Here is a 14,901-nt window from a genome sequence, read left to right on the forward strand (position 1 = left end):
AAGCAGAAGGAAAAACGCGTGTAAACGAGTGTTAGTTCAATCCAAACGATACTCCTCCGTCCGTCGCGACTGCTAGCCGTAATTAAAAAAGAAAAAAAAAGGGGAAAGATTACTCGAATTTCTCGAAATCAATATACATCGCCCGAGGCGTCCAGACAGAATGTCTCCCCGCGCGGTCGAATAGCGAGGGAAAAAAAATATTACGGATTAGCAGGAATTAGAGGTGGTGGTCATGTGCGGTGGTGGAAGGTGATTTTTGCACGCAAGGGGCGCATCAACAGGCACCGACCAGGTTGGTGTCGGCTAGACGCGGATAAAACGAAATAGGAATGGGAGACATCGTGAGTCGACAACGATGGCAAAAAGGATCGCGGAAAGGGTCGCGCGTTTAGTCGCGTCTCTGTACAGCCTAAGGTAGTAGGCTGGGAGGTTCGACATCGACGGGAAGGGAGGATGAACGGTGGCCGGGTGGCTCAAGGGGCGGACTGGGCGGCGAGAGGTGGGGTGCGGCGGGGTTCCACGGGCATGAATCGTGGAGCGGGCGGATGGACGGACGGACGCAAACGCTGAAATCAGCTCGGGCGATCGATGCGATAAATGGATGCGTGCGATTGGTAGCCGGGAAAATCGATGATGAACAGGGGGGCACCCTACCTAGCCGCGAAAGCGAGCGAGCACGGCTGCACCGCCGGAGAGGATGGAGCAAAGACCGAAATATCGATTTTTAGGCCCCTACGCGGCGGTTCGATGCTCATATCTGCCCCGTGTCCCGTATCCGCGCGAAGCGCCTTTCAAAACACCAACGACGCGTGCGAGACACACCGTGGTGACGCGGATCTTGTCGAGGAATAATCGTGCAATTAAATACAAGAAGGTTATATCAGAGTGACGTGGGTACCAATCTTCTGACCGATGTCGTCAGGTAACCCCACGTTGACAACCGTTACAACCCGGTTTACATCCGAAGAGAAATAGACAAAGAAAACCGACCACGACCGGACGCCAGATTTTCGGTTCCACTCGCGGCTGATTGACGTTCGTGCGGAACAACCGGGGTAATATCGTGCAACCCGTGAAGCCTCGAAAATCAATGATTCTCCACGCGGTAACGATCTAAGATCCTAGCCTGTTTCGACAAATTGTGCGACGGTGTCATGCTGTGTAACTGGCATTTTACTGTTTCCTCCCTGTAAGGCGAAGTGTTTTTGTGTACACTTTCTGTCGAATGTACGTCGGTATATCGAGGCGAGGGTGTGATTCGAGGGTGGCGGAGGAGACAGTGCGTAATTGTCGCGTTCGGTGCTGACGACGTGATCCCCCCCGAGCTCGTTCGAACGTTCCATTGACACTTGCCGATCTATGCTGATCTATGCAGACACAGGGGATCCCCGTCAATGTCGGTTGTTGAGAATCGTCAGCCAAACAGATTACCGGGAATCGCGGAGGACGTCACGAAAGAATAGAACGGTTGACGCTAGCGGGGGTGAATTCGATCAGAGTGAACGACACATTCTCCGATCGAAGTGTTTTCGGAATTCACCGATAAAATGGAGAAACATGTAAACGGAAATCCGTGACTGTATTGTGTGTCGGTCATTTAATCGTAAAAAATCACAATCATAGTGAAAAAGATTCTCGAGGTATAACAATTAACTTGACAGTCGATAGTAAAGTACGTGTCGATTCTTGACGGACGACGATTGTTTATTTTCTCATCTTCCTTTTTTAATATTAATTTATTTGAATCGATAAGCTGTGTATGGCGATTGCTTAAATACAAATAGGACACGGGCGACGCAACAGGCTCGATAAGAGAGCAAGAAAGTCTACCTGGAATGCAAGAAAATATTAAATCGATCGTTCATTCTTTTTTTTTTCATATGATGCAGAAAAAATGGCCATCGCTGCTTCGGATAATTATCAACTCAAGTGGCACAGCTATGGCGCGCATCTGCACAGCTCTGTCGCGACGTTGCTTCACTCAGAATCCTTCGCAGATGTCTTATTGGCGACGTCCTGTGGCCGGCACGTGGCTGCCCATCGATTCGTCCTTGCCGCTTGCTCTTCGTATTTCAGTCATATTTTTCAAACATGTCACTTCGGAGCAAACACAAACGCTCCCACAATCGTGGTACGTACATGTAAACCATCTCTGCGCTCATAATAGAGATTCGTCCGTATGAGAGATTTCTTCAACCCGCCTTTCGTAGACGGTATGAAACATGCGTTCCAGCTAATAGATTATTAGCGATTTTCCACGCAATGTTCTTTTATTTACTACGAAAATTCATTTGTACAGCTACTACACAGAGACGGCTCGCGAAATAATGAAATATCTCAATTAATCGAGTTCTTATCGGCGCGATCGTGAATACAAGTTTTCTTTCTGGTAATTTTGGTTGCGAATTCACAATTATAATTTCAGGTGTTGCCAACGGAAATTGGCTATCGTACGCTGAAAATCCTAATCCAGTACATGTACAGCGGCGAGGCGACCGTAACGAATGATCAACTGGAGGGTGTACTAAAGGCCGGTGACATACTGCGGGTCCGAGGTTTATGGCGGTCCAACAACGGAAGCAAAAAAGAGAATATCCAGTCGAACAATCAAAAGGTTGACCGGGACAAGCGGGAACAACCGCCGATGACGGGGCAAATTCAAAAGATCAAGCTGGTTCAGCCGGCAACTGAAAAGGTCGTTGAGAATGTACAGCAGACCACGTCTGTCCAGAACAATGTTCAACCACAGAAACCTACCTCAGAGAGAAAGAGTATTGAGAAGATCGAGGAGAAGATTAGTGAGACGGAGACCAAGAAAGTGTTAGAGGAAAATAAAAATAATGAACAGAATAAAAATAAGGAGAATCTGGAAGCGAACGGCAAGAAAAGAAAAACCACCAGCAACAGTGATGTAGAATCGAACAAATCTAAAAGCGAGGACGGTGAAAATGTAAGACAACCCACGGAGATGTCACTGTGGAACATGGTAGTTCATATTTTCTTTATGTATTTCAGACGGAGCTGAATTTGGAGCTCCTTGTGAAAGACGAACCGATCTGGGAGGAAACAATCGATCCATCCGAATCGTTGACGATAGACCATGAGATTGATATTAAACCCGTATGTACGATTCTAAGGCTTAATTGTCAAGGTTACGAAAAGTACAATAATTACTATTCAAGACCGCCCGTTTCAGGAAATCGTACACAGCGCAGACGAAGAAGAAGAGTATTCACCATTGACCTGTGACATGTGTAGTCAAACGTTTAATCGACCGTCGGATTGGGTCAGACACATTGAATTCACGCACGCTGATATGACCGAAAATCGAAGGAAAAAGAGGAAGGTAAATATGCTGCGAAGGCGCTGTTAAAAATTGGTAGCATGAAATCATGTTAAACCCGAGTGATTTCTTAGGGTGACGTGGACGACGATAGCAAGGATTTTCCACCCTTAAAATGTGACCTGTGCGGAAACATGTATTCGACGCCTCAAGAGTGGGTACGTCACATACAAACGGAACACACTGAGGAGCAGTTAGCTCTCATGAACAATTCTGCGCCACCGAAACCGAAAAGAGTACACAGCCACCAAAAATTGTGCAACATTTGTCAAAAAGAATTCCCAAGTCATGCGTCGATGGTAATCCACCAAAGAACACATACAGGGGAAAAGCCTTTTCTTTGTTCCTATTGTAAAAAAGGCTTCAACGTAAAGAGTAATCTACTAAGGCATCTAAGGACATTGCATGACAAGTACGTACATCCCAGTTTATACGGGAGTAACGGCAACACGAATGCTTAAGCCCTTATAATTTTCAAAATGTACATGTTTCTTTTCTTTGTTGGTACCTCATTTATAAAGTGAGCGTCACGCAACATCCTAAATACTTTTCAAATCATGCTCACAGACTGACGGAGTTATCTATGGATTCGCAATCATGCGTAAGCGTGTCAAATTGGTCCAAAATATTAAAAGGCTATCGAGACGCGCGTTGCATATTCTTTGAAATCAGTCAAAATTAAAGGCTTAATAAAATTTTTTAAAAATTCGAATTAGTAACTTAAGCTACTAAGCTCGCGCGTTAGATTTTCATTTACAGGGTGTTTGCATTTAAGCAAAACATTTTAATCATCTCAAGAGTCCAAAATGATACTTACTTAGTAGTTACATCGGAGGGCACATTTCATAGCGAATTTGTGATTGATTTAAGAAATAAGACTATCAAGTTTAACCTTTTAGATGAAATAGTGTATTTTTTATTACATTGTTTATTAGTGCATTTTACGAAGAATCCAACAGCCTATAAATTTTACACTTTAATATTGAATAGTTTCGAGATATCGTCCGTGAAAATTTACAGAAAAAGATAAAGAAAAATAAACAGCTTTATTTGAAAAAGCAATATTTGATTGTCTTATTTCTCAAATCAATTAATCTTCAGTAACAAGTGTGCTCTTTCATGTCATGTAACTTTCAAGTAAAATTTTTTCTTTGTCTTCAATATTTTTAGATAATTGATTGTTTTACTTAACCCTGACATCCTGTATGCATACATACATATGCATATATATGTTGTGTGTGTATATATATATATATATTTTATTAATTTGAATACGTGATTACGACCATATTATTTATGAAATTGTTTATGCTAGTTTTAAATGTCAGTTTCTGTTCTGTTAATAACACAAAAGCAATATCAGGGCTTTAAAACCAAAGAGGCTGATTACTATTGCCAAAGTGACTTTGTTTCGTTGAGACTTTAATTCGTTTGAATATAGGAATAAAATATGAAAAAGTATTTATTTTAATTAGACATTTGATTTAAACGTGTATGAATAGGAACGACGATATACAGGTCTTCGCAGTATGTGCGTGTAAAATAATTTATAGTATGAATCAACATCTATTGATTAATATTTAATTACTTAGTAACTATACGAGATCCAAATTGTGTAAGATTTAACTGTATACTTCTAGGCTATTCCATCCATGGTAGCCCTCTTATTCCCTCAGCTCGTAAGCTAATTATGTATTTTTATATTAAACTAGCTTATACACAAAAAGTATAAGAAATAAGATAAAGTAAGTAAGAAAAAATTTGAACTTTCAATTAGGCTAGGGCATAAGGATAACACGTAATTCAAAATTTATGAAATGTTTTGGAAATATATTGAGTTCTTCTTACATATAAAAAAAAAAAAGATCGCAATATTATCAAAATATTGTCACAGTTTATGAAACGGTAACAATATAAATCTTAAGAGAATCACACCACATTACCATGTTAATCATGATCGTGTCTCTCTTACCATGAATCTTAGTGTCAATTCTACGTTGCGCTAACACTGTGACGAGCCAAATAACTTTTAAATGTAAAATTTAAATATATTACCTTCAAAGTATTTTTTAACTACCCTTAATCGTTCCTTAAACAATGAAAATCGAAATATACCTACTCTCTTTCATACACGTAGTGTTATCACGTTCTTCATAGTAAAATTTTGAAAATACTTACTATCAAATACCGAGATAAATAATAAGACAAACAAAATCGTAATGTCCGCATAAAAATGAAGTAATTTTATGGTACGGCTTCTATACTGGAATAAGTTCCTAGAAAACTTAATTTTCTTCATCATCATCAATTTTTGGAGCCAAATAATATCTGATGTGTCCAATATCGCCAATTTTGTATTCACATACTAGAGGTACGTCATTAGACATCGATAGTTGCACTTGTGTACAAAGGGGTCCAGCCTTTACGAAGGAATTAAGGTAACGACATGAGAATGTTAATTTCACAGGTTCTTGCATATTAACAACTACCGCTTCTTCTTCGTTATCCGCGTCCGCTGTTTGTGCTAACTTGATAGTAGCTGAAAAAAAAAAAGAAATATCTTATATGAATATAATGACAACATTATAATGTCAATTGTATAGATATATTTTTACATTTTGTAATATATACGTCTTGTAATTCATTTGCATTTTTAAATTAGTTTCACTAGAACAGGGTATAATTCCTTATATGAAAATGTAAATAGGCTCCATTGTGAATAAATGCTTGTATGACCTTAGCCTTATAATAATAAGGTCAAGCAAGTAAATACTTTCTAGGGCATTGCTTAATTTCAATCAGTTGGTATGTAACTGTTGTGCTAGAACAATCTTTAATGCAGGATGATCCAAGGACCAAGAAAATATTTTACAGTTGAGGTAAGTTTATGTGTTACTTAAGCAATGAATAATGGGATGTAAATACATCATTGCATTGCTTTTCACATTCAGTTACATATTTAACAAGTAAAATGATTGTACCTTGACCGTAATCTCCAAAAGCACTGAACTTGATACCTTCCTTAGAACATGCAAATGTTATTGATTCTCCAAATTGACTTAAATCTCTACAGATGCGTGAAAATTCTTGCGACGGCATTTTTACAACACATGAATATGATGTTTCCTGTAATAATATTATCAGGTAATAATAGCATGATCATAATGAACGAATGATGAAATTATGCATGAAAAATAAAACATACAGGAATACCAAGATGTTCTTGGTCCATATTTATAAGTTTCATCTCGTACTCTGCAAGTTTCTCTTTGTTTGGTGATTCAAATATAAACATAATATTTTCTGGATTATCCACTGCTCGTAGAGTGACTGTATCTTCTGAGCCAGCACATTTTAAAATCTTAGACATGCTAAAACAGAAATTTGCTTTCTTTAATTTATCTTTTAAAGCTTAATCATCTTAATTAGGCTAGGAACAAAGGTTCTGTTAGGCAAATATTGGTTATTATTATTATTATTGGAATAATGATAGTTCTATCGAAATTTATATTGAGCCTTACCATGCAACACTCATGCCCATTGACAAATTTCTATCGCATCTATATTTATCAAAACCGTCGCTTCTCAGATTAAGGGATACCAAAGAAACGTGAGCGTTGTCCATAGCCTGGACTTGTATACCCGAATCGGTACATTCGAAAGTAGCTTCGGTCAAAAGATCCTTTATTGCATCCAGCACTTTCTTTAAGATAGCACTCTGTATTAATCGTGCTTCGAACATTTTGCTAGTTTACTTTTCTTCGGCGATTAGAACGTACAGACAGTCGATGACACAACCTCCGTCACTTGAATGTATTCTTGAGACCGGTAACGTAAACCGCACTTTCTTACCGCCAAAATGCTCAACTACAATCTGCCATAACGCCATCTGTGAACCGAGGACGTAATAAACATACCACTCGAAACAACGACGCAGAATTCGTACAATTTCTTTGAAATTTATTCCAGACTAAAAAACACTTTTTACGGAAACATAAATGACAATTTCTTAATTTACTTTTATATAAAAATGTCTCCCTACTAAGTCGTGGAAATACGTTATATGAAAATTTTAATATTCATTTGATCCGGAAACACATGCTATATAAGCGCGCAATTGAAACGATCGGAAAATCAAAATTAATATTTTTGTTATTAATACGATTGAATATAAAGAATCGTGAAAGAAGAAAATAGGAAATCATGACAAAATATAATTTGTAAAAAATAGTTTAATAAATGATGACAATTATTAATATGAGAGATGAAGAAATAAATCTGTAAAAAAATGTACAAAGTAAATCGATTCGATTAAAAAATAATCGTATTCATAATTGCTTCAAAGAATTTTATATGAACACATATTGAGAATAAAAACTTATAAGATGAAACATATGGGTACAAAAGTATTTAAATACGATTCAATTACTAATATCATACTTAAATAAATGCAGTCTCACTCGTTACAATTTATAACTAGGAATATTTACACATTAGGTACGAAATTAAAATTCTTTAAAAATAGAATACTAATTATTATGAGAATAGGTCATACTCATTTAAATATATTAAAATTCGATATCAGCCATGTTTTCCAATTCGCTGAACATTTGGTCAAGATGCTGAAATAAAAATTAGTACAAATTAGATTTACAAATCTTAATCGATTTTCTAATCGGTAATTAAGTTATGTGAAAACATACATCAGTTGACTCGGAATCTTTCGTCATTTCTTCTTGTTTGTCAGTGAACGACAATCTTCCATTTGCATCCATATTATCCTCTTCATCTTCCTCGTAATCGTCTTCATTATCCTCATTGTCATCAGAATCGTCGTCGTCTTCTTCTTCTTCTTCGTCATCGTCGTCATCATCATCCACATCATCGTCCATATCTTCGTCGGACCGAATATGACTGGACATATCCATTTCCTCATAATCTTCTGGTTCTTCCTTGATTTCCGTAAGCATTATAGTTTCTGTAACCGATTCTCTTTCATCTGGACACGGTGGAGGTGCTTCTGATGCTGGAGGTATTTGAGGTGCCTGACTCGTCTAAAAATTATTCATTGAAAAGAATTCTATCTTCAGTTATTGTACGCAAAACTACGGAATACTATGTAATATTCTATAATTTTACCCATGGCTGTTGCTGTTGCAATTGCGCTGATTTAGCAGATGCTATTGAAGTTGGTACAGGTGAAGACGAAGTGGAGGTCTGCAAACTTGTGTTTTGTTCTGGCACCTGAGGTGTGACCTTATTCTGTGTTTGACTGGAACTATCTTGTATCCTATTTCCTATGTTACTTCCTAAGATCGTTACACCTTTATCAGTATGATTAGCTTTTTGCTCATTCTTTACTTGCGAATTACTGCTCGGTTCTTCTTTCACTTTTTTAACATTTGGTTTAGGTTCACCAGGAAGACAAGTATTACCACGCTGCCTTCTAAATCTAACAATAATACTTCTGGTATCCCACATTAGATCGTGTGCTTGCTTGTATGCAGATATCGATTCATCTACACTATTATACCTTATAAAAGCATATCTGGAAGATTATAGAAATATAGTATTTAGAATACATGCATAAAATAAATATATTACATTGAATTTAATAAATATAATTTACCGGGTATTTCTCATTTTCTGTGCGTAACCTACATCTACTCTAGCAGCTGTGGGAAATTTACTTTTTACTTCATTGACATTAACAGATTCTGGTAAATTTCCTATGTATAAGGTGTAGGGATCTATTTCCTCTGGCATTGGATTATCTTCATCCCTTAAGGATTTTCGTTCAACTTTTAAATGACCGACTCCAAACGGTATTTTCTCCAACTCTTTTATAGCCTCATCGATATCAACACTCTCTGCCATTTGTATGAAACAATACCTTGGACCACTAGGACTTTGGAAATGTATATTTTGTATGCCGGGATGAAATTCTCTAACAATGTCTTTGTTCAAATCAGGGTCTGGAAATTTGATGATGAGACTCTGAGCTTTCACTGTTTTGTTGTATTCATTTTCAATTTTTAAAGCTCTTTCTGCATCTTCTCGATTCCATGGTCGACTAGGGTAACTTTGTGACATAGGTTTTCTTTGCTTATTTTTTTTCACTACAACTTCTTCCTGCAACAAACAAATAAGATTCTATTACTAAACCGAACATAAATTTATCAATATTTCATACTTACTAAAACAATTTTAACATCCTGATCTGAATTATCTTCCCCATGGCGGTTCGTTAATATTCCTGGAGGGATGGAAGGTAAGGGATGATTAGGAAGAGGAACAGGCATGTGATTCATGATAGCGTCGCTTGCAGTTGTAGAATAATTATTCCTTTGCCATTCCAAACCAAGACTATTACTCAGTGCTGCACCAAAATATGCTGCCTGTTCAAATTGACCTTGAGATTGTCCAAATCGTGCAAGCCTTCTATTTTTACGATGATAGTTATTTCTTTGAATATATATATTGCTCCTATTGTGATTAAATCTTTCACGTCTCATATAATTACCTCGTAGAGGCATTTCTCTTTGAAACGTATTTGCAGTCATATCACGTGGAGGTGGAGGTGGTAGGGGTGATGTTTGAGGTGTTATCCATTGCCATGGTGCAGGAGGATGTGTCCATGCTGGAATTGGTGTAACTTGAGAAGGCACTGGCCCAAAGACATGAGGAGGTGGTGGTACACCACTTGACGGTGGTGGCATAGGGGGTAATGGAGGTTGACCAGGCAAAGGTTGTGTGACAGTTGAAGGAGATGAAGACGATGTAGTATAAGTAGGGTAGGAACCATCGTATCCAAAAGTGACGCATTCTTGCTTGACGAAAGATCGTTTTGCCTCTCCATTTTCTTCAGTTACCTGAAAAATCAAAAGTTGTCACTTAAAAGTTCAAAGATTTATTAAAATCAAAGCACTGTTACGCAAAACTATGATTTAAGAATATAAATGTGATATGATTCGAGCTAAATCACGTTATTCCTATATGAAATATATGAAGGTATTCTCCGTATCCGCTGTCAAGCTAACCTCCCCTAAAAACAACCTTCAATGATGCAAATGTAAATAGGTCTTAATAATCATTATAAAATTACTGGAAATAGAGAAATTGGTTATTACCGTTCGTTTCATAATGTGGATAAAACTGTTATTAATCTTTAAAGAATAATTACTCTGTAACTCTTCAACTTATAATGTAAATACATAGTTTAAGTAAAGCAACGAGGGTAGCCGGAGTGGCCAGTGGAAGCTACTGGTTGTTGTACTTAACAGGGTTGCCAACCCCTATTTTACTTTCTTTTTACGTACATTTGTATATTAATAAAACAATCTTCTTAATTTTTGCTATATTATGTAATTAATTCACAACATTAATAATGTCTATACTTTAAAATTTAGTAATTGATTTTGAATATACAATTCAATTAAAATCTGTACTCGATCTCAAATTATAATTTCAAAATATTACTAAGCAAGCGATCAATCACAATATAAAACATATAAAACACATTCAAAACATAATTATAATAGAAATTTAAATTAAAAAATTATTTATGATGCGTAAGGATTTTAGAATTTTCAAACGAAAAATATATTATATCTGCAGTACACTGTCTAACATATGTTACTGAAACAATTATAAATTACATATATTGGAATATTTTTTAATCTATTGAACTTTTGAGCTTGTTTCTGTTCCACAAAAAGTAAGTACAAAATTGCTGCTACTTGCATTAAATTGTGACTCTATTGCAACGTACATGTGATTATTTCTCTAGATATTTAGAACAATAGAAGGTCAAGAATATACGGACAAAACAATCTCATTAATATGACAAATGTATTGAAATGAAACAAAAGTGATTGGCCTCGTGGTTACAGATAAAATAATGTGATATTTTTAAAAAATTCCCGCGCCGGTAAAATAATTTTTGTTCGTCCATCTATCAGTGGAAAAAAGCGAAAGATAATTACAAAAATTTATCCTTTCCAAGAGTGTTCCTTGTTTCCGTGACGTTTCTATGTTAATTGGTTATATCATAATAATATAACGTAATTATCCGTCGCTTTGTTTTTCAATTCTTTTATTAAATTTCGTCTTGATAAGTTCCCGGTGCGCCGACGCGATTTAGCGTTTCTATCTTAGGGAAAGGATTTTCGATGTAAAAAATTTCACCGATAGATGCCCTTCCTGTTAGTTAACTGAGCGAACATATTGTGCGTGTAGTCGGTGTGACATGGCTGCTACTACTAATGCAGAAGATATCGAGGTATTATTTTCAAATGTATTTTATAATTTAGACAATATTTTTCGAAATTGGTGAAACATTTCATTTGTATACAAACTTTTCACAAGTGCTACAAAAAATCTTGTACAAGTCTTCGAAACAGCATGGTCGTCCTCACCCTTTACCCCTCCCATCTATACCCATTCATGGTGAAAACTGTCTAACTAGCTTAAAAAAAGACATATTATATTACTTGATTAAAATTTTCTAATATATGTTACACTCGTTATTAATGATGTGGTACTGAACAGAACAAAGAGTACCTTATAAATATTATAGGCATGATACTGTTTGAAGATTTTAGAAAGTGACACACATATTCATATGTGTGTTATTCATATCGATAGATAGAGGTTAAAAATGCTCTTTAAAAGATTCGGAGTATAATTATTTTCTAGGAAGTGGAACGGAAGGAACAAGAAGTAACGAATTTTGATGAATTTCCACCCGAAGTTCTAATCAAACATCCATTGCAATATACGTGGACACTATGGTATTATGAACAAGATAAGAACAAATTATGGGAGGAAAGTCAGAGAAAAATTACAAGCTTCGATACAGTAGAAGATTTTTGGAGGTACTATAAATACAAATCAAGATTTATTATTAATATTTGCAATATCACAATGTCAATGTTTGTATTTTATTTTCAGTTTATACAATCATATAAAAGCTGCATCAGAATTAAAACTAGGATGTGACTATAGTTTATTCAGGCATGGAATCAAACCTATGTGGGAAGACGATGCCAATAAAGCTGGTGGAAGGTGGCTTATAAACTTAGATAAAAAGCAAAGATCTTCAGATTTAGACCATTTTTGGTTAGAAACTCTTTTATGTATGATCGGTGGAGCCTTTAATGGATACTCTGATGATGTCTGTGGAGCAGTAGTAAACATAAGGTCAAAGGGAGATAAAATTGGTGTATGGACAGCAAATGCCAATAATGAAGATAGCGTCCTAGAAATTGGGTAAGTTGGATCAAATATATGTAAAAAAAAAAAAAAATATTTACCAATTAATTAATTATATCTTTATTGCAGACGTAAGTTAAGGGAGAGATTAAAAATCACGTCAAAAGTGTCTATAGGATATCAAATACATAAAGATATTATGGTCAAAGTAGGAAGTCAAACAAAACATGCTTATATTATCTAAAAACTATTGATGTTACATTAATATCACATTAACATCCATTATTCATTAAAAAGTGTCAAGCTGGGCTGAAAATACATTAATCATACAGACATACAAAATTAAAATAGATTTTCACTGAAAACATTTAAATGAAAATTCAGTGTACAATTTTTAAGGAACTACATTTCCATTGTAGCTAGATATTTTCTTAATGAAAGTAAAAGAAAAAACGAACACCAATAAATACAGGCTAAACCAGATTGTATATTATACTAAAATTTACAGTGACGTCGCATGTAATTTAGGATTAGAGTATGAAAAATACGCACGGGCTGCTGTATTTTTAAGGAATATAAATTATACGATTATATGAAATAATTAACATATATAATAAGGTAATTTTCTTCATACATGTCGTTTCCTTCTTGTAAGTAAATTATTCATCTGTATTCCTAAAACCTACAGAAGTAGGTTGCCAGTTTTGAAGATGTAAAAAAGTACAGCAACCTACAAAAAATAATAGAATAACACTATTTAAATAATAGTTGCATTCAATTGGTACTTGTATTTAAGTTCTTGAAAATGTGTGAAAAATATCATGTTTTTTTTTTTTAAATTACATACACATATATCTTTTTACTTTTAGTTACCTTCAAATAAATGGCACCATAAATGTTAATTGATATAAGTGAACATTTTTTAATAAACTTGTTAGAATGCAATTGTTTTCTCCTAATTTATTTTATATCTGTTTTGATATAATTAATTTTTCAACCAGTTCTTTGAGGTCTCTGCGCCTTGCTCTTTCTAATGCATGTATTAACTTTAGTTTCCAATCACCAATACAATACTCAGATATATATAACCTTAAAGCCTGAAATATAATTTTATATTATATAAGTGCAAAGAATTGTATAAAATAAAGCAGTTACATCTCACCTTATAACTTTGTTCTTTCATGTCTAAGGGATATTTATTTTGAATGTTATCTATTTGATACTCTGGAACACCCAAATATCGAACTGTGTCTCTCCAAGAACGCCCAATTTTTTCACAAATTTGTGAAAAAACTTGATGGGAAAGAATGATATGTGTAGCACATAATAATTTCTAAAGTGATTAGTAATGTACATACCGTATAAAAGAGATTGTCTTACCTACTCTTTGAAGTATTTCTTCTTGAGTTGAATAAGATTTAAGATTTTTTGTATATATTTGCGATGATGAACCAGATTCACTAGTTTGACATTCTTCTTGAGCCCCAGGCACTTCAGTCTTTTGTGTTAATTTTGATGCATGTTCTATCAAATGTTGCACAAAAAGTTATCACAAGAGCATTGTAAAAACAAATGCTCTATATCAAATTGAACTTACCATTTTCATCTTTGTACATATCAAAATATGTTGAATGCTCTGTATTAAGATCGGATATATAATCCTTTATTAAAGTGTATACGTGAGAGTCTTTTAAAAAATTATTTGAAATATTAACAAGAGGTTCGATATTGACATAGCTAAGAGTATCTCGTTTTTCTAATATATTCATTAGTGCATTCAAATCTTTAATTTGACTGAATTTACGCTTTGAATTTATACAAGTCTTGTAATAATCCTTGATTGCATTGAATGCATCATCGTCGACACGTAATTGAGCAACAGACAAAAATTCTGCACATAAACGATGATACTGGGATTTCATTGCCATACTGTACATTGTATGTTGAACACTTTATACTAAGGGGATTCCCTTTTGTTAGAATATGCACTGTAATCAGTGTTTGTAAACTTTCTAGTACAGTCTGAAAACATTGAATATTATTATAGTGTTGAAATTCATTATATATAAAGTGTAATAAAACGTAATTCAGGTTACCTTGTTAATTAAATTGTCCTAAATAGTTTTTCCATTAGTTGTAATCGGTATTGAAACATTTTTTGTGTTCAAGTTGGTATATAACAAAAATAACAATATGTTAAATTTTATTAGCAGAAATTATTTTCTGGAGGAGCTGGTAATAGATAACACATTAAAATACTCGGTAGCGTATCAACACAAAGTACATGAAACGACGAACGCTGTCGTGTATCAATGGGTTCTATCCCTGCACACTTTTCGTGCTCC

General features: G+C 35.1%; 5 protein-coding genes across 9 annotated transcripts; 2 read left to right on the top strand and 3 right to left on the bottom strand.

Annotated features, from left to right (window-relative positions):
- Window positions 1-196: 196 nt before the first annotated feature.
- Window positions 197-5,138, top strand: LOC144471226 (uncharacterized). 5 transcript variants are annotated; one of them, XM_078183085.1, is made up of 6 exons: window positions 197-292; window positions 1,890-2,131; window positions 2,426-2,950; window positions 3,016-3,120; window positions 3,197-3,346; window positions 3,418-5,138. In XM_078183085.1, exons 2-6 carry the CDS (start codon window positions 1,895-1,897, stop codon window positions 3,802-3,804), a joined length of 1,404 nt encoding a protein of 467 aa, XP_078039211.1. In that variant the 5' UTR covers window positions 197-292; window positions 1,890-1,894; the 3' UTR covers window positions 3,805-5,138. The 5 variants fall into 5 exon arrangements, with proteins under 5 accessions (XP_078039211.1, XP_078039208.1, XP_078039210.1 ...); XM_078183082.1 differs by lacking the exon at window positions 197-292 and adding an exon at window positions 698-922; XM_078183084.1 differs by lacking the exon at window positions 197-292 and adding an exon at window positions 971-1,055.
- Window positions 5,139-5,628: 490 nt separating this feature from the next.
- On the bottom strand, window positions 5,629-7,215 carry Pcna (Proliferating cell nuclear antigen). The gene is made up of 4 exons (XM_078183119.1): window positions 6,865-7,215; window positions 6,549-6,714; window positions 6,325-6,469; window positions 5,629-5,882 (listed from the first exon to the last, which is right to left on the bottom strand). Exons 1-4 carry the CDS (start codon window positions 7,083-7,085, stop codon window positions 5,629-5,631), a joined length of 786 nt encoding a protein of 261 aa, XP_078039245.1. The 5' UTR covers window positions 7,086-7,215.
- A 532-nt stretch (window positions 7,216-7,747) lies between these two features.
- Pof (RNA binding domain-containing protein painting of fourth) lies at window positions 7,748-10,589 on the bottom strand. The gene is made up of 6 exons (XM_078182546.1): window positions 10,474-10,589; window positions 9,541-10,215; window positions 8,973-9,475; window positions 8,483-8,891; window positions 8,047-8,397; window positions 7,748-7,965 (listed from the first exon to the last, which is right to left on the bottom strand). The coding sequence occupies exons 1-6, from the start codon at window positions 10,483-10,485 to the stop codon at window positions 7,912-7,914; spliced, it is 2,004 nt and encodes a 667-aa protein (XP_078038672.1). The 5' UTR covers window positions 10,486-10,589; the 3' UTR covers window positions 7,748-7,911.
- A 930-nt stretch (window positions 10,590-11,519) lies between these two features.
- Window positions 11,520-13,501, top strand: Eif4e4 (eukaryotic translation initiation factor 4E4). Its single transcript, XM_078183126.1, has 4 exons — window positions 11,520-11,624; window positions 12,041-12,219; window positions 12,296-12,613; window positions 12,686-13,501. Exons 1-4 carry the CDS (start codon window positions 11,592-11,594, stop codon window positions 12,798-12,800), a joined length of 645 nt encoding a protein of 214 aa, XP_078039252.1. The 5' UTR covers window positions 11,520-11,591; the 3' UTR covers window positions 12,801-13,501.
- On the bottom strand, window positions 13,175-14,886 carry Fadd (fas-associated death domain protein). The gene is made up of 6 exons (XM_078183121.1): window positions 14,653-14,886; window positions 14,154-14,578; window positions 13,937-14,080; window positions 13,719-13,849; window positions 13,430-13,653; window positions 13,175-13,286 (listed from the first exon to the last, which is right to left on the bottom strand). The coding sequence occupies exons 2-5, from the start codon at window positions 14,491-14,493 to the stop codon at window positions 13,522-13,524; spliced, it is 747 nt and encodes a 248-aa protein (XP_078039247.1). The 5' UTR covers window positions 14,494-14,578; window positions 14,653-14,886; the 3' UTR covers window positions 13,175-13,286; window positions 13,430-13,521.
- Window positions 14,887-14,901: the final 15 nt, after the last annotated feature.

This window comes from Augochlora pura, chromosome 6 (assembly GCF_028453695.1).
Source record: "Augochlora pura isolate Apur16 chromosome 6, APUR_v2.2.1, whole genome shotgun sequence".
NCBI classification, from domain to species: Eukaryota; Metazoa; Arthropoda; class Insecta; order Hymenoptera; family Halictidae; genus Augochlora; species Augochlora pura.

Bases quoted from the DNA above. Each gene is read 5' to 3' on its own strand.
- LOC144471226 (XM_078183082.1), top strand. The intron at 2,132-2,425 runs GTACGTACATGT...TTATAATTTCAG, and splicing joins CAAACGCTCCCACAATCGTG to GTGTTGCCAACGGAAATTGG. The intron at 2,951-3,015 runs GTAAGACAACCC...TATGTATTTCAG, and splicing joins AAAGCGAGGACGGTGAAAAT to ACGGAGCTGAATTTGGAGCT.
- Pcna (XM_078183119.1), bottom strand. From the start codon at position 7,085: ATGTTCGAAGCACGATTAATACAGAGTGCTATCTTAAAGAAAGTGCTG. The intron at 6,715-6,864 runs GTAAGGCTCAAT...TTTCTGTTTTAG, and splicing joins ATGGGCATGAGTGTTGCATG to CATGTCTAAGATTTTAAAAT. The intron at 5,883-6,324 runs GTACAATCATTT...TTTTTTTTTCAG, and splicing joins TTTTGGAGATTACGGTCAAG to CTACTATCAAGTTAGCACAA.
- Pof (XM_078182546.1), bottom strand. The intron at 9,476-9,540 runs GTAAGTATGAAA...TGTTTGTTGCAG, and splicing joins AGGATGTTAAAATTGTTTTA to GAAGAAGTTGTAGTGAAAAA. The intron at 8,892-8,972 runs GTAAATTATATT...ATAATCTTCCAG, and splicing joins CAGAAAATGAGAAATACCCG to ATATGCTTTTATAAGGTATA.
- Eif4e4 (XM_078183126.1), top strand. From the start codon at position 11,592: ATGGCTGCTACTACTAATGCAGAAGATATCGAG. The intron at 11,625-12,040 runs GTATTATTTTCA...ATTATTTTCTAG, and splicing joins CTAATGCAGAAGATATCGAG to GAAGTGGAACGGAAGGAACA. The intron at 12,614-12,685 runs GTAAGTTGGATC...TCTTTATTGCAG, and splicing joins GATAGCGTCCTAGAAATTGG to ACGTAAGTTAAGGGAGAGAT.
- Fadd (XM_078183121.1), bottom strand. From the start codon at position 14,493: ATGTACAGTATGGCAATGAAATCCCAGTATCATCGTTTATGTGCAGAA. The intron at 14,081-14,153 runs GTAAGTTCAATT...AACATTTGATAG, and splicing joins TATGTACAAAGATGAAAATG to AACATGCATCAAAATTAACA. The intron at 13,654-13,718 runs GTGAGATGTAAC...ATTATATTTCAG, and splicing joins TGAAAGAACAAAGTTATAAG to GCTTTAAGGTTATATATATC.